General features: G+C 36.9%; 1 protein-coding gene across 1 annotated transcript; it reads left to right on the top strand.

Annotated features, from left to right (window-relative positions):
* The first annotated feature begins 9,860 nt into the window (after positions 1–9,860).
* Positions 9,861–12,447, top strand: LOC112456248. The gene is made up of 6 exons (XM_025018657.1): positions 9,861–10,396; positions 10,583–10,786; positions 10,852–11,065; positions 11,353–11,457; positions 11,663–11,758; positions 11,862–12,447. Exons 3-6 carry the CDS (start codon positions 11,011–11,013, stop codon positions 11,921–11,923), a joined length of 318 nt encoding a protein of 105 aa, XP_024874425.1. The 5' UTR covers positions 9,861–10,396; positions 10,583–10,786; positions 10,852–11,010; the 3' UTR covers positions 11,924–12,447.
* The last annotated feature ends 99 nt before the right edge of the window (positions 12,448–12,546 follow it).

The raw sequence follows: 12,546 nt of genomic DNA on the forward strand, positions 1-12,546 counted from the left end.
CCTGCTCCATATCTTGAGCAATCATAGCAGTGGTAATTGCTGTTTTCATCGGCAAAATGTCACATTTTAACGTTTCGTTATTTTCATTAATAAAATTTTCGCTCTTTACTGCATTTTGCTCAATAGTTTTTCGACTACTTAATTTTTTACTTGCTTTCTGTGCTTCTATAATATATCTTGGCTCCCTTATAGACGTATTCCTTTTATGACGACTATCCAAGATTTCCGGAAGCATGCTATCGTGGTAGAAGCGTTTTAGCAAAGGCAGCATATTAGTTTCCCAAAAAGCATTGTCTCTATTTACACGCACTATTTTCATGACTTTTGGTGTCCATACAGCAAAAATGCAATATTCTCGTTGCGTTATGTTTAATTGACCTTGAACCTGATAAAAAAATCGATGATTTTTATTCATATTGTTACGATTATTTTTATAAAAAATGTTCCTCAAGGAAACCGATGTTTCTATGGCTTCTTCTGCTGTTGAATTTTCAGCCGACTTAAGACATTTAATCTCCACCAGACCATCTTCGTCAATGAGCCCATCGGGAGAAGCACCCAGGAATGGATTTTCACCGTCAATAAACAATCCGCAAGGTTTTATTTGTTTCTTGAGTTTTGCGGCTAACTCTTTTTTCGCAGCCTCCTCTCGATCGCGACCATATTTCATGGCTACAGTGTCAATGCACGGAGGAAACAAAATGTCTTTCACTGTTGATGCACGAGGCGTTTCCAGTCTCATACGACATATCTTTCCAAAATTGGATGCTGTCAACATGAGACTTTTTGTGAATTACCACAGCTCAGAATCACGTTGATCTATTGTGTTCTGTTCAATCTGCTTCCTGTTTTTCGCGTTTTCAGCCAACATCTTAAAATGTTGTTACCGATTTTTTTCGAATACATCATCGGTAACGTCTGGTTTTTGCGATCTTTTTTGCCTTCCATCGATTTGTCGAGATTCTCTGGTTCTCGCAACTTTTATTTGCCATCGCTGCTCCAGTTTCTCGACAACAGGTGGAACTGCTTTACCTCTGACCTTATGCACTCTTGTAAGGATATCTTGTGTATTGTATTGCACAGTTGATCCCAAAACTCTAGCATTCTAAGAGCCTCGTTTGCCAAAATTAACGCGCTTTCCGCCAATTTCTTTGCAGATTATGGAATTGAACGATTCTGCAGGATTATTCGTGTAATTTAACAGCAAACTTTCTGAATGAGCTGCTATATATCTTAAAGCAATCTGTATTTTTTGGTACAGACCATGCTTTTTCAGATCGTCTACGTAGTTTGTTTTCGTTGCATCTTCGCATTTACGACCGCGTTTCTGACATTCTGTATGCTCACCAAATACGTGGTTAGGACTCATGTTATAAACATCATCTCGTAATTTTGTAGCCTGCAAATGAGGAGGTATGTTTTCTCCTCTTCGTGAAGAAGCTAGTTCTATCACCTTTTTTCGCATTGGTAAAATGTTGCTCTTTATAACATTTCTAAGCTGTGCAAAATTACGTTTCCTTTTTTGCCCTTTTGGTTGAGTTGTTTCAGCCACGTTTTTTAATTTATTGCTCAGATTACGAAGCAAATGGTTGGTACATTCTATTTTTATTACCCTTATTTTTATTTCGCGTTATGGATCATTTTTGAGTATACAGTGATATACATTACTGTCGCCATCGGCGATAAGTGTTCTATATATCAATCCGTGCACTTCCAGGCTACTATTGAAACTTTCTGCAATGGCATCGCTCTCCATACTTGTGGAGCTTGCGTTGCGATCAAAATTTTTGTAGCATTTATGAGTTTTGGCTTCACAATGATTTCGCTCCGCTACGTCGCATACCGTGCAATATTTGTTGCGGATGCCAACAAAGAGAATTTTCCTTGTGCGGTGACCGATTATGGCACCTGCACCTGAAAGTGAATCGTACGCTTTACCGTACGATCTCTTCATCCAACTGCCATCCGCAACAACAGTTATATATGGAATACCATTTATCGTTTCATTCTTTTCTATCGCGAGTTGTTTTTCTTCCTCGGCTGCCATTTTCATACTTTCCATGACTGTTTCTAGAAAACTGTCAACTAACTCTTCGCGATACTTAATGTATGTGTGTTCAGCCATGCAAGAAATGTTCATGGCTGCACATACATAGCTCTTCTAGCTGGGCGTAACCAATTCCAACTGTTATTGTTCCAGCTACAGCAGCTCTATTAGTATCTAATATTTTGTCGGATTTTACGGGTTCAGAATTGTCTTCAGAGTTGCACATTTGACATTTGAAGAAGAATTGCGTGAGTAACCCAAGGCGATGAGATTTTACGCATGTCCAATCTTCAAATGAGCATTGAAATGTTGTCTTATATTTATGATTGTCAAATGTTCGATGCAATTCTTTCAAGTAAAAAGTTGGGTCTATAATGCGACGACCTACAGGCTCATGTTCTGCGATACGACCTGTATCCGTACCGCCTTTCTCGATAACAAGAGTAGAATTCTCAATATCGTCATCTTCAGGTAATGTCCAATGTTGGGCATAATGTGTGCATTCCGGCGTTACAGCCGGACACGTTTGTTGAGTACGAAGCTCCACATCCATCGTACCGGGAGTACCCAGTGATTCCACTGATATCCGGACATAGGTAGGTTTCTTCGCACCATCAACAAAAATATAATGTTTAATATCGTTATTTTCGCAATACTGGACATTATCGTACGTATCTGTGCATTTTGGCGTTACAGCCAGGCACGTTTGTTGGGTACAAAGCTTCACATCCATCGTACCGGGAGTAACCAGTGATTCCACTGATTTCCGGACATTAGTAGGTTCCTTCGTGCCCTCAACAAGACTATAATTGTCAATATCGTCATCTTCGCGATATTGGACATTATCGTACGTACCTGTGCATTTCGGCGTTACAGCTGGACACGTTTGCTGGGTACAAAGCTCCTCATCCATCGTATCGAAAGTAACCAGTGATTCCACTGATTTCCGGACATTGGTAGATTTCTTTGTACCCTCAGTGCCATTTGCTTTTTCGCACTGCTTCTTCAGCAACTGTCGCCTGCAAATAATAATAAACATAAATATACACAATAATTAATGAAAAAGCATCTTATAAAATAATGTTCAGTATTGTGTCATATTATATAATATTGTGTAATTTACATGTACATATTAATCTTAAAACATAAAACAACCTCTTAAAAATTACAATAGTCCTTTACTTCTTTTTTACTACATATATATGTATATATATTTCATCTCATATTTTTATTAAAAATAAACTATAATAGCATAAATAAAAATGTAATGTCTTGGAAATGTTTTATTAGCAATACTGTCAAAGCAAACGCTTCTGGTTCGTATTACTATCAGTACCGTCGGATTAGACGTTTCTGGTATTTATGTGGACCAGTCCCGTCCAAATAGACGCTTCTGGTATTTATATATACCAGTCCCGTCGAAATAGACGCTTCTGTTATTTATATAAACCAGTCCCGTCGAAATAGACGCTTCTGGTATTTATTTAAACCAGTCCCGTCGAAATAGACGCTTCTGTTATTTATATAAACCAGTCCCGTCGAAATAGACGCTTCTGGTATTTATATAAACCAGTCCCATCGAAATAGACGCTTCTGGTATTTATTTAAACCAGTCTCGTCGAAATAGACGCTTCTGGCATTACATTATTACAATAATTAATACAAAGTATAATAATAAAACACTTGCATGCAGTCCATTTTTAATAAGTTAAATCGCATTCTTCTTTTTAAGAGGTTGTTCTACTTCTTTGTAATCACGATAGACAATATCTGTAATTGTTTTAGTTACACTGGTCTACATAATTGTCGCAACACTAAGTTCATATGTAACTTTCATATAACATCAAATAAGCATAAATCCGCGAAAAAATGTATTTAAAAAAGTTTGTTTAGTGAAATATGTGTACTAAGAAACATTCGCTACATTTTTAATTTATCCTCCTAGTCCAGTCAAAATAGGTCCGATTGAAGCAAGTGAACAAAATAATTCCAATAGTTTTGAAACTTGGTAGAGATGTTTGTATAGGCTTTCTAATGAACGTCTAAAGTCCTGAAAAATTGAAGGTGAGCGTTGGCCGTTATCTTGAACAATAGGTGCACTTTTTTTCGCATTTTTTTGCATATCTCATAAAACATTGACTTTATTTGAAAAGTAGTTATTATCAAAATGAAAACTTATTAAATTGTCTACAAAAGGTATTATTAAGATATTATTATTAACATAATAATAATATACAAAAACATAATAATATACATAACAATACACAAAAATGTTTATAATCTCATAAATGGTTGAGCTTCCGACCTATGTTTATTAAACTTTTTTACTCGGTATATAATGAATACTATGTACCCAGAAAGTCTTGAACCTTTTTTTTTAAACACACTGTATAATATAGAAAGTATTTAGAGCTCACTAGCTATTCACGCGACATTCACAGCCTGAAGTTGTACAAACTATTATAGTTGTCAAAAAATTAAATAATACCTGCCTTTTTTATAGACAATTAAGCTTTTATTTTAATAACTATTTTTTCAATAGTCAATATTTTCCGAGATATATGCAAAACAACCAAAAAGTGCATGTATTTGTCAAGATGGCGGCAAACGCTCACTTTAAATTTTTCAGGACTTTTTAGACGTTCATTAGTAAGTCTAAACAAACATCTCTACCAAGTTTCAAAACTATTGGAATTATTTCGTCTCTTTTTTTCCTATTTTGATTGCAGTATTTGGAAAAATTAATAATTAGTACGTGTTATTTGTAATTTCAAGCAACATTCGTACAGGAATAAATATTCGCCAACCATACTTCATCATTTGTTGCTTGTCCGTAAACCGTTCGTTATCAGTGTTAGTATGTACTCATACCCTAGATGCGCACATAAAAGAAATTGAAATTTTCTATATAATACCACGTATTAAATATCATAACGATTGCAAACTTTTATTTATTTACTGATGCTATCAATAAAAAACTATCAGGAATAAAGCACATTTATTGTTTATTTCTATCCTACTATATTATTGGTTACACAGAGGAATGTTATCAATAAAGAGAATTATTACTCGTCAAAAGCAAAAGCTAGGGAGTAGAATACGGTTGATTTTCCGAGCAATATTAGGGCGTTTAGGCTAGTCATGTTAGACATCGAACCTCCCAATTAATCTTCCCAGATTGCAACCACCAGTGCTATAAGTGGAATTTATTTTACTTCGCAAAATTAACGGGGAATAAAAAGTTATTGACAATATTATCAACAAAAAACGCGATTTTTTTTTATTTTTTCTCAAATATCTCGAAAAATAAGCAAGATAGGGTAACTAACTATACATACCTTTTTTGTACAACGTAAAATTATCTACAATAATGATCTAAACAACGTTTATTGTCAGTCGTTATCAACTCAGTCGTTTAGCTTGCACGCGCCGTCAAACTCCAAGACTCGGATCCCGAAAACCATCTATTTCGTTTTTTTGATGTTGCACCAATGACTTTTTTCAGTAATTTAAAATATAATTAAAAATCTCCTAAAAATCACATTATCTGAGAACTGCAAAGAATACTTTTCATGGTGCAATCGATTTTTTAGACCCTTTTTCTTTAGTTTGTAGCTATGTAAGCAAAAAATTTTGAATTTTTGAAGTAGTCTAAGTTTTTCGCTGTTTTCAGGTCTTAGAATTCATTTGAGATAAATTTTATTACATGCATCTTGTTGTGGACGAAATTTGTAACACAAAAAAACCCTTGTATTTTTTTTCGTACGACAAACGCTGATTTCTTTATTAAGCTAAACGACTGACTTGATAAACGTTGTTTAGATCATTATTGTAGATAATTTTACGCTCTACAAAAAAAGGTATGTATAGTTAGTTAACACATCTTGTATATTGATGGAAGCAAAGAGCAGAGTTTTGTATAAGCCAAGAAGTGGAGAAGAACGGAAATAAGGGAGGGTTACAGGAAATAGGTAAGAAAATTATATTTTGGAACGTGGCAGGTTTAGAAAGTAAAGATAGAGACTTTTGAAATTACATCAAGGTTTATGATTTTGTGAGTTTGAGTGAAACTTGGATTGACAAGGAAAAATGGGAAATTATAAAAAGCTGGTTACCTAACTCTCACATATGGGATTGTGTTTACGCTACTAGATTAAAAAAGAAAGGGAGGGCTAAAGGTGGGATGCTAGTAGGTATAAAGAAAAACTGAAGGGTGGATAGGGTGGAGCTGATTAAGTCAAGGGAGGAAGGTTTTATTTTGTCTGAAATTACTGAGGGAGGGGAATTAATAAATATAATATCGGTATACAATACGGAAGGTTGGAGCAGTATGGAAGAAATTTTGGATAAGTAGTGGTTGGAAAATAAAGATAGAGAACGCACATTTATTGGTGGGGATTTTAATATTAGAATTGGTGAGTTATGGGGCGGAGAAGAAAAAGAAGGAGGTTTGGAAAGGAAAAGCAAGGATAAAACTATTAGTAATGGAATGTGGTGGAGTGGGTACAAAATAAGGGATGGTACATCTTGAATGGTATGACTAAAGGCGACTGGGAAGGGGAATATACTGTGACGTGGCCCCTTGGGCCCGTCACCTGAGCCTGTGGCTCTTGCGGAGCCCCGGACTCTATCCTCGCGATGGGGTGGACCAATTTATCTTGCGCGGGCGTTTCTGGCCGTTTAGTGACGTTTTCAGGAGGAAGCGACCGTATGGCCCTAGTTTCGGCAAACTCGCGCCATTCGACGGGGCGGAAACGCACCACCGAGCGAGGCGCCGAGGACCGAAGGCGCGAGAGGGATCGTCACTGTGGGGCCGATAGCGAGCGAGCGCGGACGTCCGGCGAGGACTAGCGAGCGAGAGCGGATGTCCGGCGAAGACTTGCGAGCGAGAGCGGCGGTCCGGCGAGGACCCAGGGCGGATTGTGAGCGAGGGCGGCGGCCCTACAAGCCCTGTCAAGACCAAAGGACCGAGGATTGGCGAGACGTGAGCGGCCGGCAATCCCGACGAGGTAACAGGTGGCAGCGAGGGCGGAGGGTCGCGTACCGAGTAATTTTGAGAGAGGCGCGTATGATCCGATGGTGGTCTACGCGTCCTTATCCTGAATCCTTCGGGATTGTTGTCGTGGATCCTTCGGGATTTTCGTGGGTTAAAAGTCGGGTCTGACATACCCCGCCCGTCGCTGCCCGTAGAAACGCGGTGGGCCTTCTTTCCTTTTCGACTCAACCATCGTATAAGTACGGGCGATCGAAGGGACAATTACTTGTCGCGTATTACGGTAGCTCTTTTGCGCGTCCGATTATCGATAGGTTCGGCCAGGCCCCACAGTCATCCCGTTAATTTGTGTGTTAGATTCGGAGGTAATTATAGCGGCATACCGCGGCCCCCGCGTGTTAATTGTGCGCTCGGCGACGCCCGCGGGAGGCGTCCAGATCACGTGCCGAGGACGTGAGACCCGCGTGGTGCTTAGATGTGCGGTGCTGTTTGGCGAACCGTACTTAAAGTTTTGCGTTTCTATTTTGCGGATACTATTTCTAGTTTGCGAATAATATTTCTACTTTGCGGATCATTTTTCTATTTTGCGGCTATCCGATCTAACGTCTATTTTGCGGATACTATTTCTCTTTTGCGGATCCTCTTTCTATTTTGCGAATAATATTTTTTTCTTTGCGGATCATATTTCTATTTTGCGGCTATCCTACTTAAAGTTTTGCGTTTCTATTTTGCGGATAATGTTTCTATTTTGCGGATTATATTTCTATTTTGCGAATAATATTTTTTAATTTGCGGATCATATTTCTATTTTGCGGCTATCCTACTTAGAGTTTTGCGTTTCTATTTTGCGGATAATGTTTTGATTTTACGAATAATATTTCTATTTTACGGGTAATATTTCTATGATGCGGCTATATTATTGAGAGTTTGGCGTGTCTATTTAGCGGATAATAATTCTAGGTTGCTCACAACCTTTAGAGTTTGGCGTTCTTGTTTTGCGGAGGATATTTCGAGTTTGCGCTTCTATTGGGGCGAGTCATATTCCGTCTTCGGGTAATATTTCTACCTTTCGGATCTTACCTAAAGATCGGCGTTTCTCGATCGCGGAGAATAGTTAGCGTGATGCGTGTATTTGTTGAAGACCACTTGTAGAGTCTTCGCGTGTATCTTTCGTGAAATACTTTTCCCATTACTATGGGAATCTATCCCGTCATGCTGTGCAAATACAATTTCTGATATCTATTTTCCGCAGATTCTTTTTTTTGTTTCGCCTAACCACTGTCAACGTCTTCTCGAGTTACCCAGTCATTGAACTACGACCCTCTGCCGCTGATGGAGCAGCCGCCGCTAGCGGTCAGAGCAGTGTTATTCGGTTTGGAGCCTTACGAGGACCGAGAGAATCTTTAGCGTAGATTATCTAGGATCATTTGAAGTCACTTCGCGCGTTTCGAGTTATTTGGAGCAAAAGGTGGTGTGGCCTTCTCCACACCTGGCGCCCAACACATTTCGCGTTCGTATCCCGCTCTGACACCCGCTCTGCATCATTGTGACGCTGGACCTTTGTACCGTGGTGCATAACCGCCACGCGGCAGTATAAAATAGCGTCGCAATACATTTGTAAGCGCGAGAGGTAACTCGGTAATTGATTATGTGATTGTCTGCGAAAAATTGTATAATTGCGTTAAAAAATTTATTGTAGATGCGAGGGTGGACTTGGACCACATGCCTATAATTGCGATAATGGAAGATAGCAGCAGAAGAAATGAAGAAGACGTAGAGTGGGTCAATGTAGAGGATGAGAACACTGAAAGAAGATGGAAAACATGTTGGGATAAGGAGGCTATAAGGTGTTACAAGGCAAAGACAGATGATCTCGAATGGGATGACTGGCAACAGGGAAGATCAATTGAGGAAAAATGGAGCAAATTGAAGGAGCTAGTCCAGGAGTCTATGATAAAGAAGAAGATAAAGGTTAAAAGGTGGAAAATTGGTTCCAGGGACTGGTGGGACAGAGAATGCACGAGGAAGAAAAGGGATGTGAAGAGAACATATATAAAATAGAGGAAGGGGAAGTTAATTAGAGGAAGGTACATTGAAGAGAAAGGTAATATGAAGGCGTTATATGAACAGAAAAGGAAGAAGAAGAGAGAAGAGGAAGAAAAGGATCTAAAGAACTTAAGGCACGGTGCAGAAGTTTGGAGATTTATAAACAGTAACAGGAAGAAGAAAGTCTGGAAAGATAATAACATTAGCTGTGTGGAATGGAAAGAGTACTTTAAGGAGCTATTAGGCGGCACGGATGAGAAGCGGGCTAACAAGGAAGATGGAAGTTATAACGAAGTAGGAGCAGTACAAGATGAGCTTGTAGGAACACATTTGGAGGAAGGGGAGGTTGCAGAAGTGGCCAGAGGGATGAAAAAGAACAAAGCGGTAGGTGTAGACAGTATCCCGATGGAGGCATGGTTGTATGGAGGCAGCTTAGTAAGGAAAGGGTTGATGGAGATACTTAGGGCGGTATTCATAGTCCGTTCTCAAAGCAGTACTTAAGACTGCCTTGATGAAGACCGTCTTATCCAAATCAGATCATCTCGAGGATGCTACATTTCATAGTGACGAAATAAGACTGTCTTTGCGAAGAAGTTTTTGCCTAAGAAGTTCTTATTTGATTTAGGGCCAATTTCTTTACCGTTGGATAACTATTCTTCGGTTAACCTCACTCTTCATCTTTTTCTAAGGGGGCAGGTTAGAAAGAAATGAAGAGTGAGGTTAACCGAAGGATAGAGTTATCTAACGGTGAAGAAATTGGCTATTAGAGTCAACTTCGCGAAGATATGCTTAAAATAGTGCTTATTTAGGAATCGGCTGTTTCCGTGATATTTCTGTACGTTCCACCAATGAGAACATTGCATTTTTCTGTATCTGCACTATGACTTAAGTAGAAGGATCGAGAATCTTGTATCGCTCGACACCCTCATTCTTTCGCACAACGTGATACGATCGAAGGACCGAGGATTTCAGTGGAACATTGCATTTTTCTGTGTCCGCACCATAACCTAAGTAGAAGAATCGAGAATTTCGACTACCGCTCGACACCCTCATTTTTTGCACATCGTGATATTCGTGATACGAAGGACCGAGGATTTCGGTGGAACATTGCATTTTTCTGTACCATAACCTAAGTAGAAGGATCGAGAATCTCGACTACCGCTCCACACACTCATTCTTTTGCACATTGTAATACGAAGGACCGAGGATTTCGTGGATTTCGGTGAAAGTCACTCGGAATACAGGGCCTGTTGCACACGCTCTTGATCTTGTATATTCCACAGGATTGACACCTCCTACCTGTTGTTCACGTAAGTTGATAATCACGCACGGTTTATGTGATGCATGTCAATTTGTAATCAAATATTATTTTTTATTTACTGAATCTTAAGATTATTTCCATATTTTTAATTATATTTTATTTGGATAAATATAAAGTGATATTTATTTAAATCTCATTTAATCATTTTTATATTTAAATATTGTATTATTTACAGATAATGTCATGCAAAGAGAAGCCTAGTTCAAGTAAAAACAAACATTATACGTTGATGGAGAAAAAAGTATTTTTCCAGATACTTGAAAAATATAAAAATGTAATAGAAATAAAGAAAAGTGATGCTACAACATTAAAAGATAAAGATATCGCATGGAATAACATATGTGAAGAATATAACGAATCAACATTAATTTCTCAAGAGGTAAGAACTATAATTCAAATATAATATATGCTTTAATACATTGTTATACAAAATTATGGTTACAGAGAAATGTGTAACAGTTAAAAAAATTGTGGGCAAACTTAAAGCAAACTCAAAGAGATGCCTTAACCAAAGAGAAACAATCACGCCTCGCAACTGGTGGAGAACCACAGGAAGCAGAAACAAACGTTGATCCTGATATCCTTAATATTGCACCGCATTTTATGAAAACTGCACCAGTGCTCTTCTCATCAAACATGACTGAAACAGAAATTGAAGGTAAGTCTAAAATTAATAATATTGATCTAAGGTAAACTGAGGTTATTTTTGAGCTAAAGTATCTCAAAATGTGACGTGATAAAGCAATTTCATTAACGGTTTCATTTTTAGCAACAAAAAAATTTTTTAAAAATTTTTAATTTGTGGGACAGTGTTATCTATTATATTTATTGATATTACTTCTAATCTATATATATAGATTATATCTATTGATTTATATCTATCGAATCTTTTCTGATATTAATGTGTTTTACTCTTGTTTTATTAACTTTATATATGCATTTCAGAAAAACGTGACTTGACATTTAACATAATGTCTGCTAATGAAAGTGCAGATATATTAGACAGTTTGGCGAATAATGACAGCGATCTAAAAATTGTTGATTCACAAGGTATTTATTACACAAGTTATATGTTTGAATGCTATTGTATTTTAATATTTCTTTATAATATGTATGAAATATAATAACAAAACTACTTTTTTCTTTAAAATTAACTATATCATCTCTGAGCTTTTGCCAATGTAAACCTATTGAGTTTTTTCTGATGTCAATCTGTTTTACTTTTATTTCATTAACTTTTATTTATGTATTTCAGATAAACACGAGTTTGCATTCAATATAATATCTAGTAATAAAAATGTAAATAAAGTAGACAATGATGAGAGCGATATAAAAATTGGTGATTTACAAGGTATATATTACATAAGTTATATGTTTAAATATTATTATATATATTAAAATGTCTCTTTGACACGTACAAAATCTAATAGCAAAACTACTTTTTTGTTTTACAGATACTTTAAAAACATATCAAAAACAGTCTTGTACTACCGATACCCAAAGGAAGAAGAGATAATTATTGAATTTATCAGATACAGAAGAAAACTTAAGAATGCAACGTATAAAACAAGTTATAGATCAAGAGCAACATTTAGCGATTGCTAAACTGAGACATGAGGAAAATATGGCAAAACTAAAAGAAAACCATTTAAAACAGTTAAATGAAGTAGAAATACAGCATAAAAATGAAATAAATAACTTAGAAATAGAAATTAATAAAACAAAACTTAAAATTTTGGAAAAGCAATATTTAAACAAAGAAAATATTAATTTGAGATTATAAGAGATGATAAAAAGCACACGTCGATAACATTAAGCAAGAATTGTGCTAGAAGAGAACTGAAGGTGAAATGTACATCGGAGGATCATCTTTCATCTTTCCTTTTTTTTCTTTTTTTTTACTCAAGACACGTTTTTGTTAAGTGCAATCATCTGTATATGCACGCAAACACAAGTGCAAGTTCCCGTAATAATGAGTTGTGTGCTGTGAGAAATAATTATATTTACAATGATATGTTCGTTTATTTTTATATTAATCTAAATAAGTGTTTGGCGCTCGCCTGTATATATTAGATGTTCGCGTCATCATTATCTGTTGTACATATTAGCCGATAAGTTGCGCGTATAATTAACGTACAA

Source organism: Temnothorax curvispinosus, unplaced genomic scaffold (genome assembly GCF_003070985.1).
Source record: "Temnothorax curvispinosus isolate PA1 unplaced genomic scaffold, ASM307098v1 QBEX01006699.1, whole genome shotgun sequence".
Taxonomy (NCBI): domain Eukaryota; kingdom Metazoa; phylum Arthropoda; class Insecta; order Hymenoptera; family Formicidae; genus Temnothorax; species Temnothorax curvispinosus.

Coding starts and splice junctions, on each gene's coding strand:
- LOC112456248 (XM_025018657.1), top strand. CDS start 11,011: ATGAAAACTGCACCAGTGCTCTTCTCATCAAACATGACTGAAACAGAA. Junction 11,066..11,352: donor GACTGAAACAGAAATTGAAG/GTAAGTCTAAAA, acceptor TATGCATTTCAG/AAAAACGTGACTTGACATTT. Junction 11,759..11,861: donor AAAAATTGGTGATTTACAAG/GTATATATTACA, acceptor TTTGTTTTACAG/ATACTTTAAAAACATATCAA.